This window comes from Pieris rapae, chromosome 16, assembly GCF_905147795.1.
Source record: "Pieris rapae chromosome 16, ilPieRapa1.1, whole genome shotgun sequence".
NCBI lineage: Eukaryota > Metazoa > Arthropoda > Insecta > Lepidoptera > Pieridae > Pieris > Pieris rapae.
In genome coordinates this window covers 553,511-566,577 of record NC_059524.1, presented here as the reverse complement: position 1 = coordinate 566,577, position 13,067 = coordinate 553,511, and the positions used below count along the sequence as shown (strand labels likewise).

The 13,067-nt window shown below is 33.8% G+C and overlaps 1 protein-coding gene across 2 annotated transcripts; it reads right to left on the bottom strand.

Annotated features, from left to right (window-relative positions):
* Positions 1-8: 8 nt before the first annotated feature.
* LOC110991742 (tubulin alpha-8 chain) lies at positions 9-7,533 on the bottom strand. 2 transcript variants are annotated; one of them, XM_022257215.2, is made up of 9 exons: positions 7,381-7,533; positions 6,679-6,904; positions 6,247-6,419; positions 5,221-5,349; positions 4,206-4,376; positions 3,171-3,311; positions 2,712-2,942; positions 965-1,128; positions 9-654 (listed from the first exon to the last, which is right to left on the bottom strand). In XM_022257215.2, the coding sequence occupies exons 1-9, from the start codon at positions 7,384-7,386 to the stop codon at positions 522-524; spliced, it is 1,374 nt and encodes a 457-aa protein (XP_022112907.2). In that variant the 5' UTR covers positions 7,387-7,533; the 3' UTR covers positions 9-521. The 2 variants fall into 2 exon arrangements, with proteins under 2 accessions (XP_022112907.2, XP_022112908.2); XM_022257216.2 differs by having other exon boundaries at positions 25-654; positions 2,712-2,927.
* Positions 7,534-13,067: the final 5,534 nt, after the last annotated feature.

Genomic DNA, 13,067 nt, shown 5'->3' with positions numbered 1-13,067 from the left:
TTATTAAAACAGACAAAACTTTTTAAAAATTTAACAACACGATACAGACATACAAAACAATTACGCTTACAATATAAGCACTCCCACGGCTCAAAATCGAGAACATACTTCCAAATGAACAAAAGAGGGAGGAACACCTATTATAAGAGGTAGTTATAACCCATAGACTAGAATATCGACATGAGGCAACTTGAGCATCGCCCGACCTCGGCGGACATTTTCGAACCTTTAATAAAATTTCAACAAGAGCTGCCATAATTAACATTATAACCAAAGGGCCGCGGTTTTCTGGCGTCCGCTTTGCCGTCGACGCTCCATTACCGCTCAATTATGCTACGCTTGCTAAATTACCTACAATAAATCCTTGTGCCTAAATAGTTGCAAGAACAAAAGGCTAGCAACATTGTAATCAGTTAATCTAGGCAAAATGCAAATTTCAAAGGAAACGAAAATTCCTTGCAAATGTTCGTAAGCACGTGTCGAACGGTGAGCGCGTGGAAGTAACAATTGTAACAATGACGTCATAGTTCGTCGTCACATCCGGGTGGCATGTCCGATGTTTCGATGGCTACTTCGTCGTAGTCACGTTCAAGTGCCGCCAAGTCTTCCCGCGCTTCTGTGAATTCGCCCTCTTCCATCCCTTCGCCGACGTACCTGATCAACAAGATACAACTATACTGCTAACTAGTAGATTTTACATTATTTCACTTGCGGAATGCGTTATTTTCCGGTTTGTCATTAGCTGCTTCCGGAACCAAAAGTGAGATTTTCATACTACTAGTGTCCAGATATAAAATGTTTTCTCAGTAAACACGTCCGACGCAGCTAATGAATGGCTGTCAAAACATTTGCTGACAAAATGATTTTGAATCTCGATTGTATGTTGATTAAATCGCTGCATATATTAGATGAATTTTATTTTCTCATTATCTATAAATAAAATGGGGTCTTCAGTACTACCGACCAATGCACAAAGGCCCGTTTGGAGTACATAAGGTCGAATTTGTTGTCGAGCTTGCCCCACGCCTCCGCAATGGCCGTAGTGTTGCTCAACATAGACGCGGCTCTCTTCACTTGCGCCAGGTCTCCTCCCGCCACCACCGATGGTGGCTGGTAATTTATACCAACCTGGAAATTAAACTATATTTCTATATCAACTTTACGCTTGGAGTTAAAACTGTTAAGTTAAAATTCTTAAAAGGCCGGCAACGAACTCGCCAGCCCTCTAGCATCGAGAGTGTCCATGGGCGGCGGTATCACTTAATATCAGGTGAGCCTCCTGCTAGTTTGCCCCCCTGATCTATAAAAAAATCATAATATATCCATACCATACTAATTCATACATACCGATTGATTTATGTAATATCAATCGGGTATGAGGATCACCTGATTGTAAGGTGACATGGACACTCACATTGCCAAAAGGCTCGCAAGTGCGTTGCTGGCCTTTCAAGAACTGGCACGCTCTCTTCTTACAAGTTAAGGAAAATGTAATAGCTTAACATACGGGAGTCCTACATGTATTACAGCACTCGTTAATGAGAGATGGAGAGAGAGTAATCCAATTTACTACATTACTTAAATAACTCTCTCCATTATTTAAGTACTACTAAACATAGTTTTAAAATAAAGCTAAACGATTCATGTTTAAAATGTATTTAAGAGGTTTTATTTTGTTGTTTAAAACTTAATCTAAATTAAAGCTTCATCCCTTTGTAGTCAAAGTAATTTCAAGAAAATATTTTAATATTTACATTGATATGGCAAAATGCTGCAAAAAACTACTTGAATATGTAACTGACCAAGCATATTAACTGTCAGAATACTCATTTTTCCTCAGTTTCTAAGAATTATTCAGTTACGTCGCCTTTCCATTTATGTACGCAAACTTAAACAATTATTTATTTTTGAATTGTAATTAATTTTTGATTGCGTTCTCGATCAAACATATAAACAAATTTATAGTTTATTATTTGGTCTTGAATTTCACTATAATTAACATTCCAGTAAATTTGAATTTGTTATGTAACTTTAGACTAATAATGAATAGCAATTTCATGTATTTAGTTTGTATTAATGTACAAATATGAACATCAATGAAAAACATTCTCGTTACTAACAAATATTTCAAGGTCAAGCATTTGTGTCACTCGAATATTTTGTACTATACATATATTTTGGTAATTAATCTTTGTTATTGACCTCTTCAATATAGTGGATTTTTTGCATTCATATTAATAACGTAACATTTTACGTATTACATGTTTTGAATATACGACGTATAATTGTAGTTACGAAATACTCGACCGCCATGGCCTCTACTGAGATTAAGACTAGGTCTTAGAAGGCAGAGTCGTATGCCACCTTATCGCCAGACGAGGCATCAATATGAGGTTATCACTTTACAAAAAAAAAACAATCACCACTAGACAGAGCCTACAGACCGCCATTTCACCTGCCATCAGGCTAAAACGCCAAGTTGCGTACGCACAAACGCATCGACGGCCTTTTACGCCGTGATATTACACCAAACCGTCGCCCCCTTCGGGAACAGAAAATTTATCAACCGCCTCGCGAGGAAGTGTCAAAGATCATCAAAGATATCAACAGACATCATTGAAAAACCATCACGCACTGTCGTTAATCTGCTATTTTTAATAATAAAAAGAAGAAGAGCGCGTAAATTGAAAAATTGCATTTAGATCACTCACTTTGAAGCCAGTAGGACACCAGTCGACAAATCGTATCCCAGCTCTCCCTTTCATTGCTGCTATGGCCGCATTCACGTCTTTTGGAACCACATCACCACGGTACAGTAGACAGCAGGCCATGTATTTTCCGTCCCTTGGGTCACACTTCACCATCTGATTCTGGGGCTCGAAGAGCTCTGACGTGATCTCTGACACGGACATTCCTTCGTGGTATGCCTGGAATTGAGACACCTAAAGTGATAATATTATTGCCTTAATGTCCTATTTTAAAGTTATATGAAATCCTTAGTGTTTTAACACTAACTCTTTGAAAACTTATCCGTTTTCTACGGAAAGTACTTATTACATTAATGCAATTCTAAAGGATCGAAAGGCTTGTTTAGGCTGTGCCCTATCAAAATCTGATAGATCTGGATCTTTCTAGGCTCTAGCTCATTTGAATCTATACAACATAACTACCTTATCAGCGGAGACAACCGGCGCATAAGCAGCGAGAGGAAAGTGAATCCGCGGGTATGGCACCAAGTTTGTCTGGAATTCCGTGAGGTCCACATTCAAAGCTCCGTCGAATCTCAGTGATGCCGTGATTGAAGACACCACCTAAAGTCAACATTTATTCAAACTATCCCAATGCTTTTAGATATCAATTAAAAATATTTTACTTGAGTTTTATTTTATTTATTAATGACAAGATGAACTTAGTATCACCCACATATAATTCATATCAAGAAAATTGATATTTTTTTTAAATAGACCTGAGATGAAATGAAATCTTTTGAATTGAAATCGTTTATTTGCTAAGATAGTGGTACAGTTAGATAGATAGATTCATTATGAAAATCCGCACAATCAGCCATATATAAATAGGCATGCAAATGTCATAAATTTTTATAATGTCATATAATATAAATATTAATATTATGTCATAATAATAAGTTAATTAGAATTGGCGTCAAACTTATGATCGAAATACTCGCCCACGCTATAAAGGCCCAAATCAAAGGAAAGATCGAATCTCATACTACAGATATGAACGACAAATTTCTGAAGGATATATGTATGTGGCAAAATAGACTATTCCACGGCTAGTAAAAAAGCTAGTAACAGCTTTTTAGGAATCCCATCGTTTAAACCTTACCTGAACTTCAACCAATATTTTAAGATCACAATTAGCCAAACCCCTATATTAACGAATTTTAACGATATAATATAAATTGCTGTTCGTATAGGCAGCAATATATATAACTTTAAAACCAAAACCAATATTTTGTCACGACACTAGAATATTACCTACGACATTGGTTGCATAATCTGTTTCAACATATGATCAGCAGCCGGCCTTGATCATGACCTTCCCGGACGATTGCTTTCATTCATGTTTTTAAACATGAAAACGCTGCTTTAGTTTTGTACTATCTACAAGTAATGAATGACTCTTGTAAGTTAGACTATACTATTTCGACATTCGATTTGGAGATGATAAAGGAATATTACCTGTGATATTAGCCTATTTAGATTGGCATACGATGGCCTCTCGATCGAAAGTCGTCGCCTACAAATGTCATATATAGCTTCATTGTCAACCATAAAGGCGCAGTCAGAATGCCCGATCGTCGCGTGAGTCGTCAATACTGCGTTGTACGGCTCCACTACTGCGGTAGACACCTGAAAATTTAAATCGATACAAAAGTACAGTCAGTATGTTTACCCCGCAAATTAGTTATGCAAATTCACTATTGAGTTTGAGCGACATTTAAAGATTGGGTTTCATAAACAAGACCTAAAATGAATTATAGAAGTATGGGTTCAGAACTGAAATCTATAATTTGAATTCAGGTAAATCTACATACAAAACCGTTGATAGTTAACTTAATTAGATAAATTAAAAAATTGATTCAAAAATATAAATTAAAATTACGTTCTAATTAAGTTTTAAACATTGCAATTAACAAACTTTTCCATGAACATGGACCATAGTTAATTCCATAGGCCTTGAACATACAAATCCGATGTGACATTGAATAATTAATTCATAAGCTCTAAGTGTATAAAAACTAATAGAACATTATATAAGTTTTAAAATAGAATTAACTCGATTAAAATTTTGAATTTAAAATAAATCGCGCTTTATACGTGACCAAACAGCCCGCAGAAATATATCTCTATTTATTCTATTATAATCTATTCTCTGGAAGGAGTTTGAGGCAGCTGATCAGTGATGTATGGTTAACGTTCGTTAATGGCCATTACTTGTTGTACAACCCTGTCCAGTAGATATGGCAGTGGTTCTATATGCCTTTAAACAATTTAGCTTTAAGCTAAACTAGCACAACTTTTCATATTAATACTTCGATTCTGACATTTATGAATTCAATCCCAATATAGTTTTAATCTGAGTGGCACTGATGTTGCATACAAAATCTCTCAATGAAAAAACTAAAAATTTAAGTATTAAATTTTTCTCGTCAAAAACTGGAACTTAGGAGCCTGTGTTGAAAATATTTATTACCTGTGGAGCTGGGTAGATTGCGAACTCCAGTTTGCTTTTCTTGCCAAATTCCTCAGAAAGTTTCTCCATCAGAAGTGATGTGAAACCTGAGCCTGTACCGCCACCAAACGAGTGGAATACGAAAAATCCCTGAAAATTCGACACCGCAAATTACATAAATTCAAATAAACTCAGTAGAAAAGTATGCTACTGATACCTCAAGCCGTGGATACAACTATCTGCAATAAACCACGTTGTTTTTAGGTCGGGAAGCATAGTTACAGCTGTATGTTATTTTTACAGTCAGACGACATCAAAAAGCCAATATCGCCAGCTAAATGGTAAACTAAATATCTAAAACAACATAAGAATTTATTAGAAAAAAAAACAGATATCTCAAACAAAAAAAAACGATGCAACTATATCAAAAACGCATCGGATTTTGATATAGTTGCTCACTCACACACTCACATGAGATGGCCAACCAGCTCCGAGAATAGAGGCAAAATCCTACTAAGGATGCCACTTGCACAAATTCAATTAGTTTATACTCTTAAAATAAATACACATACGGCCGAACTTGCACATACAACACAAAATCAACCAAACTATAAGCATACCGGAAAGCATTAAAAGCCAAAGAATGAGACGAAAAACAAAAGTGAATGCCTTACATTGTGCCCTAAAACAGAAGTGGCAATGGGCGGGGATTATATCAATGGATGGACTTTAAAGACAACTATACGCAAGGACCAAGGAGAAGAAGAGGGCGCCTCAATAAAATGTGGATAAAAGAAATAGGAGCGACAGCGGGAAACGAATGGAGAAAGAAGGTGGAAAAAGCCGCAGAAGATTTAAACGCGTGAACGGGTTCCGATCGACGGTACTGATGAACATTATATATTTATTATTATATATAGCTGTATATTTTTAGGTAATGATTAGAAATCAAACGGGCTTTATATAATTAAAGATAGGAATATATGAATATTATTATTGATGAAACTATAAAAATTTAAGCTTGCAATAACAATAAATTATTCGTACCTGTAATCCAGTACACTGATCGGCCAGTTTTCGCACTCTCTCCATAACCGGACCCAGGACCTCTCGTCCTGTAGAGTAGTGACCTCGTGCGTAGTTATTAGCTGCATCTTCTTTACCAGTAATTAGTTGTTCCGGGTGATAAAGCTGTCGGTACTCGCCGGATCTTACTTCATCTAGACATAAGATTAAGTTTTAGTATCGTTTCAGGAGCAACTTGCAAGTTGCAAGTTTGGTTTTGCAATGTCAATGCCAATCAATATTTTTCTTTAAAATTATCAAATGTCAAACTGACAATATGAGCGACATTTAATTTGTCAACCTTAAATTATAGAAAGTATTAAGAGCCTTCGCTACATCTTTCAAATATTTAATGTTTTGTTCTTTAAATTTGCTGTAACATGTAATTTCACTTTTTTAGCAACGGTGCATTACCGATTACTGTAGGCTCCAAATCCACCATCACAACCCTGGGCACCATCTTGCCCCGGTCAGCTTCCGAGAAGAACGTATTGAAGCAGGAGTCCGAAGGATTGACGTCGGTCTCACAAAAAGGCAGGGTTCCATCTGGGCGGATGCCATGCTCTAAGCAGTACAGCTGCCAGCAGGCTACGCCCATCTGCACACCCGCCTGACCCACGTGGACTGAGATGCACTCCCTCTGCTCAAGGACACAAACTCATCTTTAGAGATAGTACAACGAGCTTCAGTGTCAATTACCCATACAGAATTGTTGTTGGAACCGATGTTTTGCATGGAGGGTTGCTAACAAACTATCAATCTTTACTAACAAATGCTATAAAAATACTTTAAAAACGATTAACAATTTAATTGACATTGACAATAAAGCTAACATGCCAATGAAAAGAAAATGTTTATAAAAACTTTTCACTTTTTCCCTGTAGTATTGTGTTGCTAATGGCGCCGAAACAAAAGTAACTATAATAGTAACAATGCATAACAGTTCCATAATGAAAACAGTGTAGAAATTCTCTTTTACAGACCAATTTTCTTAACATAGAAAGAACGGATAAGTTCATATACAAATATTTTGCCACTGGAGCCATGAATACAGATCGTGTAGAAATACAGTTATGCGTATATCCTTGGACTACATAAATTCTTGAAAGTACTTACCATCATAGATACTAGGAATTTTGGTAAATCCGATGTAAAAGAAATATAAAAAAACTCGTGTAAATTAAACTAAAACAGTTTTACAAAAATTTTGATGGAACTGAAATTTTGATAAAAAAATACAAATCAGCGCCCGTCTGATGGGCAGCTCAGATCTATTGTAAAAACTTCAAATTTGTTCCATTCCACGAAAAAATTTCTTTTTTTGAAATTTGATTCAAATGTCTGGACTGCCAGGATTTGTAAGGAGTTTTACTAAAACGAAGAAGGTTTTACATGTTATACTTGTAAGCATAATTTCGTACGTTTCAACACAAACAGTATATTTACGTATACATAATACATGTTAATCATAGTATAAAAATAAAATGTAGTGTTTGCTAGGCATAATATTTCTAAGAGTATTTTGCGATTAACAGAAGTTCTATAATATCGCCAATAAGGAAAAAAATAAGGTTTGTTTCTGTCTGTTTGTCATCAATGTATACACAAGAATAAATAGATACACTAAACATGAAATTATTATGTCCAAATTTTTTCCTCCAACGAGATCGAGTGCAGTACTACATTTATTAACGACTTCAGTGGACTCTTTCTAGGTTAAGTAAAACTTTAAAAATTCTACTATAAATCTTTGTAGTAACACGAGGGTGGCAAGTACGTCATAAGGGTGCCGGGTGGGGTTGCACCCTACAGTCCGAGCTATTAGAGGACAATAGCGACCCCATTTCATTCTCTAGGATTTTGACATGCTGGTAGACTATGTTAATTTGCATTTTTCTGTTTACTGACTTTGTGATATTGCTAAAATATTTTCAAAGGCGTGAAGTTTTGGTTCTGACATATTATATAAATATTATAATAAATACAATTTTATTTTATTTTCATTGAAAGGCCTATAAAAAACTAAATGAACTATGCTGTAAACATTTTTTTCTGTTTAAATATTATGAGTACCATTTCAGGCAAGTATTTGTAATTCAATGTATATAGATGTTCACTGAAGTATTTCCGAACCAATGTAACTTAGGGTCCTTAAAGAAAAGAGCATACCAGTTCTTAAAATGCCGGCAACGCATTCGCGAGACCTCTGGCATTTTGCTCCCAGTTCTTAAAAAATAGCCAAAAATAAAATACAAAGCGTTAATCTTAAATTTCATAATTTTTTGTTACTACTAGTATTAAATGGCACAAACCCGAAAACGTTAACAGTTTATAAAAAAATACCATACTAAATTAAATATATTTTTTTGAGTAAAACCAATAAATGTAAGTTTTAATTAAGTTGGTCACGCACAACCGCGGCATTTATTTTTGTAAACACACATTCATATGTTAAGTAATCCCTTCAAGTATTTTGAATATTTAATTGCATGACATTGTGTAAATAAAACGAGTGACAATCTATTCGTTATGCTTATTATACTCGTTTGGTTGATACGGAGTGTGGACATGGAGCTTAGTTTAAACAATATTTTTGAAGTGAAACTTCTTTAGGCGCATGAGGGTAATTTTTTTAAGAATGAAACGTCACGAACATGTGCAGCGTTTTTGTCGAAGAAAATGGAGTGATTATATACTGGTACATGATCATCAATTGTGGTTTTACCTTAGTAATTAATTTACAAATAAGTTTCAGTTTGCGTGTAAATTTGTCTTAAAAGGTATATCATTAAAGTCAATTAGTATATTATTTTATCACTACATCACATTAATAAACATATATTATTATAACGTTATAAAATTGTTATTATAATTAATAATAATTAATAATTAATGTTTCACGCAAGTAATTATTAATGGTTTAACACTAGTTTTTATTTTATTTTTACACAAAAGTTTTTATTTTATTTATTAATAAATCTCTAGTAGGAAGAAGTTTTATTGGTTTTGCTAAATTATTATAATACTTGATTGCTTTACAAAAGGTGTTTTTCTTATAAAAATTAAGCTAAATTTTTGGTATAAATCGCCGATGGCTCGAAACAATATAGAAACGTATAGAACAAAATTTGCTTTAATTTGACTGCCCTATATTTTCATTATTAGAAATTGTTTAGTGAGTTTGAAGAACACTAACAGAATCAGATGGTGGATTAAACTAGCGTACTTACCCTCTCATCTTATCCTCTCGTCAAGCTTGACAAATAACTGTTATAAGGGTAGATCAAAGATAACGGGAGATGGTATCTGTTCCATTACCACTAATACTGGGAGATAACATCGCCGACAGCTTTTATAAAGCTGTTTTTGTACTTAAAATTGTTTGCTTCTTTGCTTGACCCATTTAAAGATTCTAGCTCATTTTTCTCTTTTGAATATGTATACAATAAGTACAAAAGTCATTTAAAAATTATATAAATAATATTACTTTAAAGTAGTGATAGAAAAATATTGAATTTTAGTCCTTCAAATAAAATATATTTATGATTTGTCTTTCAAAACAAAAAGAGTAAGAAATATATCGAATTAGTAATAGAAGGCCGAAAAAGTAGCGTGTCGATTTTAGGCATTTTTATATAAAATCCCTTTCCTGATTTGAACCTCGCCTGAACACTAATAGTGTTTCTGTCTATATTCTAGACCCAAAATACCTACGGCTTGAGAAAACAAATATCACGAAACAGATACTTTTTCGGTAGGTTTATTTTTTTACGTATCATTATTTCGGCTAGTAACTTTACCTTCGTGGTTCCTTGAACTTAACTGACTCGGTTGCGATATAAAAAATCGAGAATATATCAATAGTACTATAAGCTAACAAAATAGTAATTTGTCAATACGTATGCATAACTCAAGATATATGTATAGATTATTTTATATGTAATATACCGTCTAGAATTACTAAGTCGGTTTGAGAACAGTCGTTTATATAAGTAATGTGAATACATATTTTTTATTAGAAATACATACAGGAGTGTACGCAAATAATTTGGATCCAATTTTTAATGTATCTGCTTTTCCCTAATTTTTCATAAGACTTATCTTACATTTTATTGAAATTAAAGCTGTGATAAATAAAGACGTTACAAACTAAAAATCGTGGAATAAGATTCAAATTAATTTTAAGTGATGATAACACGGTGTAAAAAAGCCAATTTTTGACAAGAAGTCCCAGTTTGTCCTAATTTTTTTCGTATAAAAATTCGAATCATACAGTTCAGCGACAATCCCGCGACAATGCCCCGAGGTGTGGGCCAAACGAAAAATCCCATCTGTCCAGGGAGGCGGAATAATAACCGCTTTTTACCGGCTTAATCTGGATCAGATAACCTCCCCAATGTGATGCCCGTTTGATATTCATGATCAACAGGGATTTGGGAATACCGGATTACTGTATATCATGTTTCTTAAAGGTCTTTAAAAGCTTTTTGTCTAACATAAATAGCGAGTTATATATTATAATAAATATGGTAAAGGCTATAAATATATGTATAAAACTAAGTAGGTCTTATTGAAAAAAAAACATATTTTTCTTAGTACTTATGAAATGAATATTTCCTCTTAAAAAGTACAGAACAATGTTCATATTAATTTATAGAACATAAACAAATATTATTTTCCTGTATTTTGATAACTTGATAGTATAAAATATAACATGATGACTTTGTGTCTAAACAATTTACCAAGATTTGAGAATGTTCCAAAATTGCTCCCTATGCATGAAAACTACAGAAGAACATTTAGCATTTACGACTCTATAATAAAATCGAGGAATCGAACAGTAGGAATAACTGTCGGTAACAATAATGTACAGTAATTAAATCTTAGAAACCGAGGGTAGGGTACGAAATGGTCCAGCTGCCGGTAACGTAAAAGTGATGAATTTGTTATTTATGAAATATATCTTTTCAATTTTTATATTCTCTATTCAAAGTATAATAAACGTAGCTTGATTATTTGATTAATATGTGGATAATATACCATTGTTAAGATAAATAAAATAAATTAAGCATAAATACACAATATCGCTACTAAACGTAAATTCACTCTGCAAATATATAAATGTGTACGAACATATAAAATATATAGATAGTGTCGGAAACAGTATTCTTAAAAAATTGATTATCAGAAGGATTAAATATATGAATTCATTCAGTTAATAAAAATATTTATATATTAAATGACTCTAAATTTACATTCACCGCCAATTAATTGGGTGTAAAAGGAGCAAGAAGAGGAGTTTATGGTCACTTCATATTCTTTTTCATTCAAATTACTTGAGTAGAGTACCATTATCACCCCTAATGTGACTGTGACTTCCAATACCGGCCATGCGCTACTTGGCTTCTAATTCTTAGCGTTAAATTAATGCTTGCACATCAAGACAACGTAATTGACGACGTGTGTCCGGGCTATAAGGCAAGTTACATAGCTACAAAGAAAAGTCTAAAAAGTCCTGGAGGTATTAAATTGTATCGCGACTCGATGTATGTAATTGGTACAAGCTAAGATCTTGTATAAAATTTCGAAATTGTTTGATCAAAGCGAAATATTGACCGATCACCCCGGTGCGGTGTCAAACCGTTTACCCTTATCAAAGCCCCATCTGTGCTTTCGTGAACAATGCAGTTCATTCATGCGAGCTTTTTATCGAAAAAATGCATTTCTAACCGAAAAACACGCTTTCAATTGCAGCGGGTGTCGGAGATAAGTGGGGTTATATTTTATGATGTTAAAAAATATAGATTAACAATCTTTCGTTTGAATAATTTTTAAGTTAAGTAATTATAAATGTTAATTTTCGTTTCCTACATTTTACAACTGATGATTGGCCTTTCATACAGAATACTTGATTCGTTATATTTACTTGATCTAGTCTTGTGTGATCTGCCTTATATTGTGCAATAACAGAAGTTTTTCTGTTCTTCAGAAGTTACAAAAATATTATTTTATTTCTTCGCCTCATCACCAAAATCATATATCTCCAATGGTAGACATCAACTAATCTGTACTGCGCGTGCGACTCTCGTGTAGAGTGAAATACCTTTTTGCTTATAAAAAATATTGACTTCACGCAATTCTTTAAGTACATTGTCTATAGCATATTATACAATTTAAAAAAAGAACAAATAAAATAATAATTCCGTAGCAATTAGTGTAGCACTTCTACGCCGCCACGTGTTGTCGCCATGATATTACCACAGATTGCAGAGTGTAGACGCGTGCCAGGAGTGTGCCGACACCATGGACACTTCAAATAGTTTACTAACTAATTTGTCACACAAAATAAAGTAGTAATAATAATTTAATGGAATTTGAATCGTATGCGATTTTAATGTAATTGGTACCTTCTTAAAGCTTGTATAATATATTATTTATTTTGCATTCCTTGTACCTTGTTATATATACGGCATTGTTTATTATGGAGTTGATCTGATTTCTGATACAATTGTTTCGATCGGCAGTTACAATAAAGCACTTGCATATACAAATCTGATGCAATATAAAACAGATAGGTACATGAATTGTACGCACGTCTATCGTACTACAAATTAAAATCTTAAAAAGTTAAACAAATCAAATTGTTTCCAGGAAACAATATAATTTGAAAAATTACGTCAACGTGAAATGTGTCCCCCAGAAACTGTTTCTAATAGGTTTGTGACAAGCATCAAATTGTGTGTGTATAAATTCTGCGTGAAATCGTGACGCGTGACGAAACAACCAATACCACGCATGTTAAA

What these genes read in the sequence shown, in the direction of transcription:
- LOC110991742 (XM_022257215.2), bottom strand. An exon ending in TTTGGAGCCTACAGTAATCG is followed by an intron (nt 6,420 to 6,678) that starts GTAATGCACCGT and finishes TCTTATGTCTAG; the next exon opens with ATGAAGTAAGATCCGGCGAG. An exon ending in CGGTTGTCTCCGCTGATAAG is followed by an intron (nt 2,943 to 3,170) that starts GTAGTTATGTTG and finishes TTATCACTTTAG; the next exon opens with GTGTCTCAATTCCAGGCATA.